The 17,085-nt window shown below is 35.3% G+C and overlaps 3 protein-coding genes and 1 pseudogene across 4 annotated transcripts; all 4 read right to left on the bottom strand.

The window, feature by feature from the left end:
* Positions 1-537, bottom strand: part of LOC104733739 — a 4,620-nt pseudogene extending 4,083 nt beyond the window's left edge.
* On the bottom strand, positions 1,062-3,389 carry LOC104732425 (ethylene-responsive transcription factor-like protein At4g13040). Of its 2 annotated transcripts, none has more exons than XM_010451967.1 (7): positions 3,174-3,389; positions 2,437-2,508; positions 2,220-2,350; positions 1,898-2,030; positions 1,631-1,811; positions 1,444-1,565; positions 1,062-1,369 (listed from the first exon to the last, which is right to left on the bottom strand). In XM_010451967.1, the coding sequence occupies exons 2-7, from the start codon at positions 2,477-2,479 to the stop codon at positions 1,275-1,277; spliced, it is 705 nt and encodes a 234-aa protein (XP_010450269.1). In that variant the 5' UTR covers positions 2,480-2,508; positions 3,174-3,389; the 3' UTR covers positions 1,062-1,274. The 2 variants fall into 2 exon arrangements, with proteins under 2 accessions (XP_010450269.1, XP_010450270.1); XM_010451968.2 differs by having other exon boundaries at positions 1,922-2,030; positions 3,174-3,386.
* LOC104733738 lies at positions 3,868-5,545 on the bottom strand. Its single transcript, XM_010453293.1, has 2 exons — positions 4,307-5,545; positions 3,868-4,215 (listed from the first exon to the last, which is right to left on the bottom strand). Exons 1-2 carry the CDS (start codon positions 5,543-5,545, stop codon positions 3,868-3,870), a joined length of 1,587 nt encoding a protein of 528 aa, XP_010451595.1.
* On the bottom strand, positions 10,969-12,863 carry LOC104732424. The gene is made up of 2 exons (XM_010451966.1): positions 11,635-12,863; positions 10,969-11,343 (listed from the first exon to the last, which is right to left on the bottom strand). The coding sequence occupies exons 1-2, from the start codon at positions 12,110-12,112 to the stop codon at positions 11,324-11,326; spliced, it is 498 nt and encodes a 165-aa protein (XP_010450268.1). The 5' UTR covers positions 12,113-12,863; the 3' UTR covers positions 10,969-11,323.

Here is a 17,085-nt window from a genome sequence, read left to right as displayed (position 1 = left end):
ACCGGGTTCAATTGATTTTGATGATATTTTTATAAATAATAGGTATGGATATGTCTTCTATTTTCTTTCAATGATTATAACTATGATATAATTGGATATACCAAATAAAATATTTCAATAATCATAATGTTTTAAAAAAACCTTTAAAAGTAATAATTTCAAAATGCAACAAACTCAAAGTATAACCAGTACTAGTAAAATAGTTTAGAAATTCAAATCTAAAAGCAATAAAAGAATAATTAAGAGTGTATAACATTCAATCTTCATTATCTAAGAAACCCTACTATTACTAATTTGCTAAGAAGAAACTAGAAAAGGTAAGTAATTAAATTAATTGCACTTATTTTTACAAAAAAAAAAGTAGAACCCGGTTTTATCCGGTTTAATGGTTCACCGGTTTTTGGGTTTTTGGCAGGTTGATATGGTTTTTTACCGGTTCAATTTCTTTTGGGTTTTGATATTAACCCAACCCGGACATGTTACCGATTCGTGGATTAACGTAGTTCGACCGCCGGTCCGGTCCGGTTTTGAAAACATTGATATAAAGCAATCTTGAGCAAATATTACTTTATAATAGAGTTTTGACTCTAAAATAGAGTAGAGTTGGATATGAACTTAAGAGTAGAAGCCAAGTCAATACAATATTTTCAAATCGCTTGACTTGCTGTCAGTCCTTTCAACTAGCCTAGACCCATCATATGGGGAGTTTTAAATGGTGCCTAGCTTTTCGAAACTTGAATCTATATTGAATCTAAAAATGAAACTAAAATAATATAAAATGCATGTAAACATTTTTGGTTTCCATTTCAAAACCATTTCTTACTGTGTGGAAGAATTGGTGAATATGATTATGATTTAATTGGTAAAAAATTTGCCATTAACGGCTTTGCTTTGTAATAATTGCTTCTCATTTTAGTGTTGTTATCTCTGGAAATTTCAACATTATGTATATGTTTTTTTTATTAATGCCCAAAAATAGAAAATCTAAGCACCTTTATAAATTATCAAATTCAATTCATGATTTTTAATAAAATTTTAATAAAAATTTGTAACATATCAACTTATCAAGTTATAATGCCCTTGCCATGAGTTTTTTTTTTCTTTTCTTTCTATCCATATTATAATGGCTGAATCAATATAACTACAAAAAAAATTCTATCGACTTTAATATAGCTGTTGAGCTTTCTTGTATTCAACATGTTTTCTGTATTTGAGTCTAGTTGTTGTATCATCTGCAGGAACAGTCTCATTTTGTTTACAAATGCTGAATCGTGTTATTCTTGTTCTTTTTCTTCTTCTTCTTCAGGAGGACAACGTAACATGCTTACATTGATCTCCTTATCCTCATGTTCTATCCTTCTCTTTGGTTCTGCAAATACAGAGAGCCAAGCAAAAGTTGTTTAGACAAAATACGCAACACTTGGTTGTTAGTATAAACCTTACTTTTATTAGTAATTGTTCGGCGTGCGCAAGCCAAGAACTCTTCCCAGCTTTGCTGTTTGAGTTCTCGTTTATCTTCTTCCGATAGCGCAAAGTTTGGTTCCCTTCCACACATGAAAGCAGCCCTAAAGAGGTAATATTGTTAATGGCAATGATTTACCAAAGTACTGAAAGAGCATTAAGTTTATACCTATCGTATAAACGAGCAGCCTCTTCTTGAGAAGAGAATGTACCCAAGTGGATTTGTCTCTTATCGACTTTAATGGCGGCTTGCCATTTCATGTTCTTGTAGTAGACTCCTCTCATTAAACATGGTTCTTGGTTATGTACTTGTTTTCTTTTATGCCGCTTTCTTCGTTTCAGCGGCTGGTCTGTAAATAGGAGATGAATCATATTGAAATAATTGGTCAATTCTTTACTCATCTCAATCGATTAGTTAGCAAGTGAGAAATAGGACCTGGAACACATATATTCTGCTCACATTTTGGTGAGATGGAATCAGAATCAACCGGAGACATATCTGAGTAGTCAAAACTGAAATGCATATGTTTCGACCGAGTTCTTCGACCAGCTTCTTCAATAGGCATTTTCTGCCAAACCAAAAGAAGCAAGGCTCAACTGTTAGAATAGAATATACAATCTTATGTACTCTAATCTTTGAACCAACTAAGAGCTTTCAGACAGTTATATGTGTAATTTATATAAGTAATGCTCTTAGCCCTTACACATTAGTTAAGAGTAACCTCTGTACAACAATTAGCAAAAAGATTTTTCCCTACCTCCTCTTTAGGCTCGTTAACCGTTTCTGCTGGTCCGAGACTATAGGCTGCTTTGGCATTAGGATTTGGAATCCCAGTGATCATCTCCTCGGCAGTTAGAAAAGGAAGCGGTGTCACATAACCATTTGGTCCTAGAGAAACAAAAAACTAGTTGATAACTTTGAATAATGCCGAATGTCTGAACGACAATATAGATTTTGTCAAAAACATTGTTTACCACAACAGAGACCCAATAGCCTACGCCTCCGTGAGCTCACCATATTGTACCTTTGAATGTTTTACTTTTCTCCTATAGAGACCATAAAACAAAACACTGATCAGTCAGCTCACAGAAACACTATATGTCTAAATTAAGTAAGAATACACAAAAAATGCCTCATTAAACATATATATGTCTGGTGTTTTGAGACCACAAAAGTGGAAAAGTTAACATGAAGATCCGACAAGAAGAGCTACTTTAGTTTCTCAAAAAGTCAATTAATAGCTCATCACAAAACTCATCAAAGTACGTGACGATATGAATTGAATTGAATCTATGTTCGTATGAAAAGGGAAATTTGAACTAATCAATTGAAAAAGGAACACTTTTTTATCCAAATCAAGTCAACCCCTCAAATAAGAACCAAACCAAACCAAACCTACCACCTTTATGAAAAAAAAAACCTAAGCTAAATCTAGAAACCAGAGTCCGACTCTGACCAATCAAGAAGAGAACAACAAACACAAGAAGACAAAACAATCAGGATGAAGTAGTCTTCTCCGCAAAAACAGAACCAACCATGACACAAACTTAAACGCACCCATTGTACATAAACTCACAAGAAACCAACCCATTGCATCAAAATCAAAGCTTTAGGGGACAAAAACAAAAAAAAAATTAAGAAAACAAAGACCGGTTCAAGGGTTAAACCGGAGAGATTTTGTAGAGAGATAAAAAGGGAACAATTGAGATACCTCTTAAGAAGGTGGTGAGTGACACAACAAGGTTTTATATAATTCTGGATTTGGTTGTTTCGTTTGTTGAACAGAAGAGAGAGATAAAGAAGAGTTTTAATTGTGTTTGGAGAGTTGTGGTGGTGTATGAGGCTCATGCATCTACCACCTTCGCCATCTTTATTTATTTGGTTGGTAAACGCTAAGAAGACAAGAAGGAAGAAGATTTAATAATTTGACAAAAACCAAAAAAAAAAAGAAAAAAATTGGAATATTTATTAATAAGTAGGAATAGATAAATGCTCAGAAATTAATGACCAAAATAATTATTGGAAGATAAATGGTACAATAAAAAGCCCATGAGATTTTGATAAAGTTGAATCCACGAAGGGAACGTGTTGATTTTATGCATCTCAATTCCCACTTTTATGCCTTTTTCCCTTCCATATTGGACTTCACATAACTTATAAAAAAATATTAGGGAAAATTAATTTAAAATGACATTTTTTCTTCAATTTGTCCCATTATACCTTTTTTTTTTAAGTTTGGTAGAGTAGGTTTTAGAATACAGAAAAACTCGATTATACCCTTAATAACTCTATTATACCCTTAATTGTAGAAAAAACCAAATTTTCCTTTTTTTGTATTTCTTCTTTTTTGTATACTTTCTATATTTAATCAAAATACTTCTTTTTTTAATCCATTTCCTCATTTTTTATACTTTAATCTGTAATATGAATTGAGAAGTAGGATAAGCTTTAAACTTTTTACCCTTCTCTATTCTTCTAGAAATCTTCTGCTCCACCTCAATGGTTAAAGGGTCGTTCTGCTGCTCACTTAATGCCCTACGCTCATAAAACCAGCGGGTTAACATTTCTCTAATGCTATCTAACAAAGGAATTATTGGATACTCTCTTGGTGATCTCAAAGCTGAATTTATTGATTCAGCAGGGTTGTTGGTGTTTATGTCATATCTATATCCAGGAAAATGACATCTAGCCCATTTTTTCACATCAGCCTCATGTAGATAACCTCCAATCGCCGGACTGATAATTGCAAGTTTCTGCAAAATATTTATCAAACTCAGCAACTCTATAAGCTTTTGACGCTTTTGCAAGACGACCAGCCACACCTCTTCCTTTATAATTTGTTACCACATTACCTATCAAGTGGTGGATGCAAATACCATGTTTAGCCAATGGGTAGATTTTTTCAATCATTTTACCAATAGATATATGTCGATCTGACACAAAAGCTAAATCTTTGTCATCCGCAATAACAACCCTAAGCTGCATTAAAAACCACTTCCATGAAGCATCATTCTCAGAATCAGCAATCCCAAATGCAATTGGATACAAATTAGAGTTACCATCTACGGCTGTAGCAACTAGTAGAACTCCTTTGTACTTGTTCTTTAAAAACGTTCCGTCAACTACAATGACCTTCCGAATTTTCTTGTAGAACCCTCTTATTGATTGACCAAATGAAATGAATAGATACTTGAATCTACCATCACAATCAATATCATAATTTGTATGCGTACCAGGATTCGCCTCTTTTAGCATGTGCAAGTAGTTAGGTATCTTAGCAAAACTTTTCTCTGGGATTCCTCTTACTTCGTTAACTGCATACTCACGAGATTCCCAAGCTTGGGAATAAGTTAGCTCACATCCATTCTCCGTACGCATAATATTAATGATGTCATTGGGTTTAGGTCCCTCCTTGACACCTTCATAATTATGTTTGATGAGATTCCCGATTGTTCTTGCTGAAGGTGTTCTACCAAATTTCGTTTTCCTTGAAGGAGCACAAGTATGGCTACCCACATACTTGTTGATTTTCCAACACGTAGACCATTCGAAGCACTCAGCACGAATACGCCATTTGCAAACATCATCAATACAGCGTATACACCCAAATCTTGTACCAGATTTAGTAACTCTGTAATCGAAGTTATACTTCATCGCAAAAATTTCTAAACTTGCCTGTAAAGCTTCCTTGCTTTTGAAATATTGTCCCTTCTTTACCATAGAATCAACCATCATAGATCTAGCACCAACTTCAGCGTCCTTAGAAGTTATGAAGTTAGAATCATTCGGTTTTGCTTTGCTCACAAATTTTGGCAGCTTTTCACACAAAAGATCATCAACGCCTCCCTCACTTGAATCGTTTGGTTTCTTATTCAGATCAATATTGCTTCTATCATTCACCGTGGCTTTAAACGTCACACACAACCATATGTTATTCTTCATTCTCCAATAAGCAACAAAATTTTTCACTTGACGATCATTCATCATAACAACCGGAGGAGAATCAACACTAAGATCAAATGGTAAATAACTAAATTCCACATCAACCATATTTTGTTGTATTTCATAGTCTTCCAAAACCATTATCTTTAGCTCTTCAAGAGTTGAATTGGCTTGAAAAGTAAGAAGTCTCCCACGTTTTTCTTCATCAACAATAAATCTCCATTCATTTTGGCCGATACATCTCCATACACCACATGTTACATAGATTTGCAACATACTGCAAAATGAACTCTTGAATGAAATTTAGGTTGGAAAATGTTGAAAAACCTTGAACAAAATCGATTAAAAATGGTTAATGTTTTCAGTACACGTTTTCTAAACATGTTAGAACGTAATCTTAAGAATATATATGATTAGCATAATTTCGGGATTATGTAAATATTTTGTTTCCTTGAATTTCGGATTCAGTTTCCTTGTCTAACATAGTGTAGAATATACTTTCTAAATTATGAAGAACATAGAGGAAAATGTAGAATTAGTGTTCTAATTTTCGCAGGACACATGATAAAATGTAGATTTCATATTCTGACATCAGTAGAATATGTATAAAGTGAAGAAAACAAATTCTAAAATTTGTAGAATATAGAGTTATGTGTAGAATATATATTCTAATTTCTGTAGAAGACATACAAAATCCGACTTCTAAAAGTTTTAGAAGATATATTTATTCTAAAGTTTTCAGAACAAGTAGAGTGCGAAGAATTTGTAATCTACATTATTCAGAACATGTACAGTATGTAGAATTTATAATCTAATATCTTCAGAATATATACAATTAGTAGAACATGTATTCTAAATGTTGCAGAATAATTTTTTTTCAATGTTAAAACACCAAATTTTCATCAAAAACACCTTATGGCAACCTCTTTCTTATTTCTAGAATTTGTTTTTAGGTGATTGAAATTTTAAAATTGTTTAAAATTTAGTTTCATTTTTTTAAAGGGTAATTTAGGCATAGTGGCAAATTTAGCGTAGAAGGCATAATGGGACAAATTGAAGAAAAAATGTCATTTTAAATCAATTTCCCCAAAATATTACGATAAAATTGCCATAAATAAATTAATGACTTCGAGACCTATAATATATATATTTTTTTTTGTATGAATGTTAAAATTATATTCACCAAAAAAAGACTGTTTTACAATTTAATGCAACATTGTAGCTGAAACTAGAAACAAAGGAGCAAAAGAAAATGTGAGAGACAATAGATTAGATGGGGTGGGTTTGAAACCAGAGCTGGAGACCAAGCTCATAGCCGGGAACCATCGTCAAAGCGAGCAACCTGTTACGGACACTCTTGTCAATGACTCGATAGAGACTGGAGGGAGGAGATGGAGCTTCACCATGTCGTCTTGCATTGCGTTCACGCCAAAGACTGTGGATCAGAGTCTGGAAAACGTAACGAAGAACAAACAAGTGAAGCCGAGGGAGGGAGGTGTCGAGAATCAGAGTAGCCAACTGATCCCAAACAACAGTGTACTTAGTTCCCAGCATAGTACTAGTCAGAGTGGACCATACTTGAGAGGAGTACGAACAAGCAAAGAAGAGATGGCTTCGGGTTTCCTAATGACCGTGGCAGAGCACACACGCACCATTAGCATCAACATTCCACTGAACTAATTTATCACCCGTCGATCGGTTGTGAAAAGCGAGCCAAGTGATAAAGGAGTATTTTGGCGTAGAGTGAGTGAACCAAACCCCTCTAGACCAAGCACACGATGGATGTTGTTGTCGAACCAAGTGCCAAGTAGCAGATGTGGAGAAAGTGGATTTGTAGGAGGCATTCTGACGTTGCCAAAGAGGGCGATCACAGCCAAGAGGCTGCAATAAAGGACGTAAGGACTGAAGCTCATCCTCAAGCTGGATCAAGAGCTCTGTACGATGCCGATGCCTGCGGTGCAGAGTAAGTGCCTCCGCCACTGTACTCTGTTTAGAGATCCCCATGTCAATGCAACTGCGAGACCCAAACAGAGCAAACAATTGCCCGAGGGAGCTCCAATTGTCGAACCAAAAGGAAGTGTCACGCCCGGAGATGACCTCTACTTTATAAAAAGACATGGCTAAGTTGCAGTATTTCAATATTTTTTTCCACATCCAGAAACCACTCACACTCGTAGCATTAACAGACCAGAAAGAGTCAGTACGGAGTAGATTGTTGCGAACAACCTATAATATTTTAATAATTCGTAGATATATGAATTGAGTATTGTTTATCAGATACTAAAGCAGATAAACTAATTTGTTTAAAATTACTTATAACTGAATGACGAAACAATTGTATATACACTCATAACTTGCTGTCAAGTAGAAAATAAATAAATAGTTTGCTTAGAAAAATTCATGGTCAATAATTGGTCATATTTCGGAAATTCCTGCTCGTAGGCTATTGTCCGAGTCACTCCACAATAGACAAAGCTTGTATACCACTATATATACGTTCAAACGCTACCTACACTCTTTCAGAGTAAAATATATCAAAATTACAAACTATTTTGTTGCACAAAACAGTCCAATCACTTACCCACGTCAAACTATTTATTGCTCAAAGACCTGACCCAACATTACTAAACCGCTATCCAACCCGAATCAAGTAACACTCTATAAACACTCCTCTCACGTTAAGAGAAAACTAAGAAGGTTGAAGAGGCCAAGAGGTTAAACAAATGGTAGCCTTCCAAAGAGTTCTACGAAAATGGCTTGCCTCTACTAAATAGCATGCATATTCGGGTGTCATATCTTTTTTTTTTATTTATTTTTTTTTATTTTTTATTTTTTAATTCGGGTGTCATATCGTTTTGACCAAACAACCTCTTTTCCTCAAATTAGTCCTATTGATTTCATTATTTGCGACTTGAAAGTCTGAGAATTTTTGGGAGAACAACCCCATTTGCTTGTGCCTGGAAACCTTCATGACCAGGATCGTACCTTCTTTACTAAAATTAAAATCTAAACATTGGCCTACGGACAAATTTTTTATTTTTATTATTATTTATTTTTTTGTGCACCACGGACAATTTCTTTTAAAAGCCTATTTTTGCAAGGTCTTTTGTTTCCTATATATATATATATATGTATCTAAAATTACATGAAATAATAAATATAATTTAAAGAAACAAAAATAATAGACAAAATAAATAATTAGTTTAGATGACTAAAGTTTCTCTCTAAGGTTTCTCTCTAAGCCTATTGTTGCAAGGTCTTTTGTTTCCTATATATAATTATATATATATATATATATGTATCTAAAACTGCATGAAATAATAAATATAGTTTAAAGACAAACAAAAATAATAGACAAAATAAATAATTAGTTTAGATGACTAATGTTTCTCTCTAAGGTTTCAGTCACCAAGTTAACTTTTTACTGAAATTTTTTCTAAGTAAAATAATCTTGTATGTAGGTTAGTTAGTTTACAATTCATCAAACAAAAATAAAATTAAAAGCTAATTATCAAATTTGGTTTAATATCGTAAACCATTTTGGTTCATATGAATTGGAATATATAATTTTATCCTCTTTCGACTTCTGTTAGTGTAGGCACGAATCTGTTCATAACCATGCCAATATAACACAAAACAACATTTTATGAGATAGGAGAAGAATTTGATCCTAATCTTTAAAAAAGTCCATCTTAGTTTGGTTTATAACTTTCTAATTTGATTTTTCCCACATCGAACAAATTCACATATACCCAACTAAATAACATCTTCTTTAATTTTTTGTTAAAGTCCAAATAACATCTTATAATATTAAAAGAGAGTTATCATAGCTAGAATCCATCCGAAACTCTTTTCTAGTACATAGAATATTAATTTTGAATTTGTTCCGCTGATGATCGCAAAACTATAATCCTACAAGGTTACTACAAGTCAACAACCATAGTTTTTTTGTGGCCATATATGTTTATAAAACATTCTTTCAAACAACTAGATTTTAACCCACAGTACACCACGTGAATATAACTTTTGTTATTATCTATATTTTATGTTGTATTTATTTGTTAATATTGGATGTTTTGTAAATAGAAAATATCTAAATTTTCCAGCAGTTTGTACGGCTAAATGTTTATATTAATATTTTAATTCGTAATATATTTCATGACCATTTGTTTGGTATATTTAGTTTGTTTTGTTTAGTGTTTAAGATTCTATTTTGATTTTTCATTATTATAACAAAAAAATAAAGGATCTAAATCCGAACCTTCGACTTGACGATTGCCAAGAGCGACCAAGCGAGCCTTGTAACGCTCAAGTGTGCCATCAGAGTTATACTTTAGTTTATAGACCCACTTACTTCCAATAGCTTTCTTTCCAGGTGGTAAAGTAGTGATTTCCCAAGTATTGTTATCCTCAAGAGCTTTGATTTCAAATTCCATGGCATCGCACCACTCTTTTATTTTAGAAGCATCGTGATAGTTTGTCGGTTCCGTTCCCGTGGTAATGGCTGCCATGAAGACTCGATGTATTTCTGAAAAGTCTTTGTCAGATATTGAGATAGTGAGGAAGTCGAGTATCTTACCAGGAACCGTAGTAGAGAGACTAGGATTAGTGAGACCACGAGAAGCAGTAGGGGGTGTAGTAGTTGATGTAGAACAAGCTGTGTGAGCAACATAGTCTTTAAGCAGAACCGAGGGTAACTTTTGACGATGACCTCTGCCAAGTAATTCTGGTAGACCCGGAGAAACGGAAGCAGATTCTACAGGAACCGATGGTAAAGTCGGAGTACACGAACCCGAGTTAGGTGACACTGGAGGTGAGCCGGGAACCGTGGATGATATTGTAGCAGGAACCAAGGACGTAGAAGGCGGAAGAGGGGTTTCATGTAATGGTGAAACCAATACATCATCGACAATATCAATAGAGGAATGTGTGATCGGGTGAGAGACTTCGGAGAGAACAACATCCAAGGATGCAAAGGGAAACACATTTTCTTGGAAAATAACATCACGGTTAACAAAAAATTTGAATTCTCCAAATCATAAAGCCTCCATCCTTTCTTGCCATAGGGTTAACCGACAAAAACACATCGCCGACTTCGTTCCCCAAATTTGTCCTTATCGCGAGATCGATGATGAGCATAGCATAAACAACCAAATGTACGAAGCATAGAATAAGAGGGACGAGTGCCGAACAAAACCTCCTACGGAGATTTACCATGTAAAATCGGTGTAGGAGTGCGATTGATCAAGTAAGTAGCAGTGAGAATGCTTTCACCCCAAAATTTGCGAGGGAGATGACTCTGGAAAAGACACGCACGAGCAACATTTAAAATGTGTCTGTGTTTGCGTTCAACACGTCCATTCTGCTGTGGTGTGTCGACACAAGAAGTCTGGTGAATAATGCCTTTTTCTTGAAAGAATGATGTAAGACACATGAATTCAGTTCCGTTGTCGCTCCGAAATGTCTTAACCGGTTTATTGAATTGTCGTTCAGTCATAGCACAAAAATTATGAATTAGCTTAGCAACTTCAGATATTTCAACCACGAGGAACGTCCATACCGACCGTGAGAAATCATCAACTAAAGTTAAGAAATAACTTGAACCACAAGAAGACGGTGTGCGATAAGGACCCCAAACATTACAATGAACAAGTTCAAAAGTAGTAGTTTTATTAAAACTTTCAAGAAAAACTTGACGTGTTTGTTTAGAACGAAGACAAATATCACAATTCTTAATCGTCTCCAAAGCACTACGAGACTGATCCAATTCTGGTAAAGCAAGCAAAACACCGATAGAAGGATGCCCTAGTATGTGATGCCACAGGGCTGCAGAAGAAGATTCTTTGACAGCTTTGTTGACACGAGCAGCAAGAACACCGGTAAAATAGTACACCCCCTCACGCTCTTCACCCGTACAAATCAAAGTCCTCGTAAACGGTCTTGCAAGAAACATAAAGCATCAGTGAATATCCCGATACAACCAGTGTGTTTTAACAATTTGGCAACAGAAATTAATGTGCAATTAAAATCTAGCACATAAAGCACATTAGGAAGAGAATATTTGTCATTTAAAGCGAGAGTCCCGCGTTGAGTGGCACGAGAAGCAGTCCCGTCGGGTTTAGTAACATCCGAAGGAACAATATTGGTTACGTCGGTCGGTAAGCCGAGATCACCAGTCATATGATGCGAAGCACCTGTATCAATGATCACATCAGTAAGTTGAGTTTTACCCGACAACTTCTCAGAAGAAGTATTTGGGCGATGAGCTTGTAGGAGGGAGATGAGATGAGTAATTGGATCAGGTGCGTCATTGGTGGTGGAAGTATTGGAACGAGTGCTGACGGCATTAGCTCGTCCTCGACCACGAGATCCAGAAGATGAGTTTCCTCGACCACGATTGCCACGACCAGAACTGCCTCGGCCAGAAGATCCTCGACCCGTAGAGTTTGTAGACCCGTCGTGACGATTTTGTTCAAGCCACCAATCGGGATAACCATGAACTAAGAAACACTCAGTAACTTCATGTCCTTGTCGATGACAATGAGTGCAGAGTAAGGATGATCGATCCCGAGAGCGAGGAGCCGAGACAGCCGCAACTTGAGGTGATGAGGCTTGAACAGTAAAATCCGATAGCATCGGTTTTGACAACATCCTTAAGCCGTGAAGCATTAAGGTTTTGCTCTTCACGGATGACTCGTGAGTAAACATGATTCAGATCAGGTAAAGGATCCTGATCAGTAATTGTTGAACGAATAGGACAGAATCGTTCATCCAAGCCAAATAAGAATTGATGCACTTTGTCATCTTCACGTTCCTTTGCGATGTCGGGAGCTGCAGCGCAAGTACACGGTCTGCTGATTTTGTAATTCTTCCCAAAGCTTGGTTAAACCCCCATAGTAAGCTAAAACCGGTTGTCCATCTTGCTTGCAAGCTGAAATTTCATCCTTGAGTAGTTGTTTGCGAACACCATTGCCAGTAGAAAATTGTTATTGAAGGCTGTCCCAAAGGTCTTTAGCATCAGCTACAAAAGAAACTTTGGATCGAAGAGTTGGATCAATAGATGTTCTAATCCATCCTATGATCATAGAATTAGCAGCTTTCCAGGCCGACAAATCAGGTTCCATTGGTGGCTTTGTTATCGAACCATCAATGAAACCGAGTTTTTGTTTAGCTTGGAGAGAATTCATAAGTTCTGTAGCCCATTCAGAATAATTGTTTTCTTTCAAGACAACAGAGGAAATCAAAGCACCGGGATTATCTGATGCGTTAAGAGCATAAGGAGAAGAAAAGATGGATATTTATATGACAACTGGAGAAGAAGCCATAGCCAAGGAGGTCATTAGCTCGTCAAGAAAAAAAAAAAAAGAGTAGAACAGAGTAGAGAAAACCGGTGATCAAAAAAAACTTTTGACGGCGGCGTTTGTAGAAAAAAAAAGAAAAATTAGGGTAGGTCACAGAATTGCTCTGATACCATGAAATATTTCGTAAAGTGTTGTGTATCGTATTTATACATATAGATACAAGATATGGGCCTAATGATAAGAGATATATGACGGTGGCCCATTACGATCCATCCACCACCATAACATGACAGGTTTTATTTGGGGGAGACAAGGGATGGTAAGACTATGTAAGTACCATCGACTAGAAGTACCTTTACATCTAGGTTCGTCTTTTCTCCTAAAGCCATGGCTTGATTGCTCGGCTCCATTGTCTATGCTTCTCAATTCATTCCAGGTCTTACAATATCATGCTCTCCCTAGTTATTCATGGAGGATTATATATGTAAGCCGAGACCCTTTAGTCATTATCATTGACATTCCAGTTATGGGTAACCAAGACATTTTGATGTTGGAATTTATGATGTGTGCTTATACTTGGAAGTTATGGATGTTAGTGAAGCTTGTTTTAGCCATTTGTCATTGTTGGTCTGATGGGTCAATGGCTTTTGCTCATCTTTCAGAAAAGGCAGTATTGGAAGAACGTCAAAATCGAATGTTCCTTGTGAAAGAAGATTGAGTTTTCGCGTATGCGAGCTTTTTAGCTCGTCCTACACACCTTCCCTACGCGGAGTTTTGGAAGCTTTCATACCTCCGGGGCAAGTAGGGTGTAGTGGTCACTCTAAACCTTTGATTAGGACTTGGAGTGTCCACTTTAAAAAGATAGTGGTCTTTTTTGACTTGTGATCAAGTGTTCTTCTTCTCAGAAGTCATTCCCTATCCTTTGGATTTCTCTAATCCCTTATCTTTGATATTATCTTAGCCTATCCAGTTGTTGTATTTTAGTCCGGGTTTTAAAAGTTGTTCTACGAACACTTTCTAACGACTTTTTTTTTTGCATTTTCGCCCATGTAAATTTTATGATATTTATAAAGGCATCCTTAACGCCACATCAGTTGTAGTGTTCTTAGAGAAATTAAATATTTAAATAATAGTTTACACTTAAGAACACACCATTCAACAGTTCTTACAGGAGACTAATTTTCTATTTCTTAAGAACAGTTATACCCACTATTCAACATTTTTATTATTTTAAAATCCTTAAAATAATGAGTTTCGGCTGACAAAAAACAAAGATGGGGTATTATAAAAAAAGAAAAAATAGATGGGGTATTCTCTAGCTTTACCCCAATGTTAATCTAATTTTCATTTAAATAAATTCAGCAAAAGAAAATAATTAATCACAGTCTATTTATAAGTGAATTTAATTAATTGAACTTAAGACAAATTAAATGAAATGGCGATGAAAGTTTTCACCTTCTAAGTTCTAACAAAAAGGACAATTAATATATATATATAGTCCACTATTGCTGTGGGTAACTAATAAGCCACTAGGTACGTACCCGCACGTACGTACGTGATTGATTTCAAAAACTATGTTTACTATAAGGTTTGTAATGTATTATGTACACATAGAATAACATTTATAGATATAATTATTTGTTAAATTATTTACCGTTCAAATTTATATTAGTTTTGTTTCATCCAGTTTGTGACTTTTGAAATAATAAAGGTTTCAGCATAAAATTATGATTGACAAAACAACATACTTGAATCTAACGTTTACCGAATTAGTGATTAATCGGAATTGTATAAAACTTGTAAATTATGAAACGAATAAAAACCATCAAAAAGATTAAAACTTCTCGAAACGAATGACCTAAATCCTTACGCGGGTCAAACCCGTCCTGGTAGCCTTACTCCATAAGGGATATAATATTTGTTTATCTATAAAAATCCGTCCCTCGAAATCTTTAAAAAATAATATTAATATATATATATATAAGATTTTATATTTTTAATATGTTAATTTTGAAATTAAGGAATCTTTAGTTTACGTTAGTCTTATATATCAGAAATTTTCTATATGGAAAAATGAAAATTAGGATTTGCATAAGTTTAAATATTTTATAATTTAAAATAAATTTAAGATGCCATCAAATTGTTTTTAAAGATTTTCCAATATCTATTATTCAAAATTAATTTCAAGTTTTTTTTGGTCAAAAAATTTTAAACAATTAGAAATAATAGTATTATTTATATTTTTGAAAATATGATTTAAATATATATTTTTACATCTCATGTTATAATTTTTATTATATTATAATACATAGGTTTTGAAAATAATTTTGAAAACATGTAGAGGATAATATTTCTTAATATTTGAATAATATTTACCAATTTTAGAATTTATAGGAACAAAATATTGTGTATATAAATAAATTGAATAGCAATGACAGTTTTATGTAATATTATAGAATATTAAGGGCAAATAATAAATTGGGCACAAAGTTCTTTGGCGATGACACATCAGCTTTTCTTCAAGAATGCTTCTCTTTTAATATATAAGGGATGTGCGATATCTATTGGACTTTGTTTAGCAACTTGATGGGTCTATTATATATATTTCTTTGTTATTATTCTTCCATGGTCTCTTATTGTTGCAATCGAATTTGCCGATCAGAATCTTTCTAGATCTGATTTGAGATTGAGATGAAAAAAAAAGTAAAGCAAGAAAGAACACATACGTGATTTAACGAGTTCGGTTAACCGATATGGTTAACCTACGTCTCGCCGGAGTTTGATCTCTGGAATCTACTATCTCAGCTCGAATTTGAGCTCACCACGACTATTACAAGATCACACTGATCTCCTCTCTCTCTCTCTCTCTCTCTCTCTCTCTACAAAACTCTCTCTATCTCTACTATATACAATGAATGACAACAGAAGAGAAGAAGAAGAGTTCAGATACGTATAGGTGCAACAACCCTTCTCACGTGTGAAGCGTATGAAATAACCAAGAGAGGAAGAGGACGCGTGGCAACTTCTTAGCGGATCAAATAACCTAAACCGGACCTCAATGGATCCTCGGTTATCCAGCTTAACCAGCTGATCGAAGAGAACCATCTAAATGAATTAGAGTCACTCTCACACTTAAGTCAGAATCGACTTAACAATCTCAGACTACAACCTTCAAATCTCCACCTTAGTCTGAGATCACTCACTTGGTGAAACTCCCTTGTATCCAAGACTCGGATACCTGTTTAACGTCCAGCAGGACGACTTTAGTTCCTGGTAACCCGAAGCATCTGTAATGCTTCCTGAAACTTGGCAATAGGCAATACCTTGTTAAGAATGTCTGCAGGATTGTATTTGGTGGGAATCTTCACAACTGTGATCTCTCCTTTATTGGTAAAATCCCTGATAAAATGATACTTCACCGAAATGTGTATAGTTCGCTCATGGAACACAGCATTTTTAGCAAGTGCTATTGCACTCTGAGAATCACAGTGAACCTCCACCGTCTTCTGCGGGAAACCAAGTTCCTCTGCTAAACCTTTCAACCAAACGACTTCCTTTACCGCTCTTGACAAAGCAACATACTCTGCCTCCATTGAAGACTGAGCCACAACCTTTTGCAGCGAGGACCTCCAACTTACCGCATTGCGTCCTACAGTAAAGACCATCCCAGAAGTCGATCTCCTATGATCAAGGTCTGCTGCATAGTCCAAATCGCAGTAACCAGTGACGACAAAGTCTCCTCTTCTTCTAAAATCCAAACATTTCTTAACTGAACCACGTATATATCGAAGAACCCATTTAACTGCCAGCCAGTGATCCTTGATTGGATTGCTCATAAATCTGCTAATCAAACCTACCGAATATGCCAAGTTTGACCTGGTACCGAGCATAGCATACATGACACTTCCCACTGCACTTTGATACAGCATCTTCTTCATGAAATCGGCCTCCTTCTTTAACTCGTCTTCTGTAGCCGACTTCAGATTGAAATGAGCTCCCATGGGTGTATCCACAGGCTTAGCTTGATCCATTCGAATATTGCTCATAACCTTCATAAAATAGCCCTCTTGAGAAACTTTTAAGCTTCCACTAGATATATCTCTGATTATCTCCATACCCAAAATCTTCTTTGCTTCTCCAAGGTCTTTCATCTCAAATTTTGAACTCAATACCGCCTTAAGAGCAACGATCTGACTCAAGTCAGTAGAAGCTACCAATATGTCATCCACATACAGCAAGAGATACACAAAAATATCACCTGGAAACCTTTTAAAATACACGCAGTAGTCATACTCGCTCCTGATGAAGCCCTTTTGAACCATAAACTCATCAAATCTCCTGTTCCACTGCCTTGGAGCCTGCTTCAAACCATATAACGAT

This window comes from Camelina sativa, chromosome 12 (assembly GCF_000633955.1).
Source record: "Camelina sativa cultivar DH55 chromosome 12, Cs, whole genome shotgun sequence".
Lineage (NCBI taxonomy): Eukaryota > Viridiplantae > Streptophyta > Magnoliopsida > Brassicales > Brassicaceae > Camelina > Camelina sativa.
Note: the sequence above shows the minus strand (reverse complement) of the source record. Positions and strands in the feature narration are given on the sequence as shown.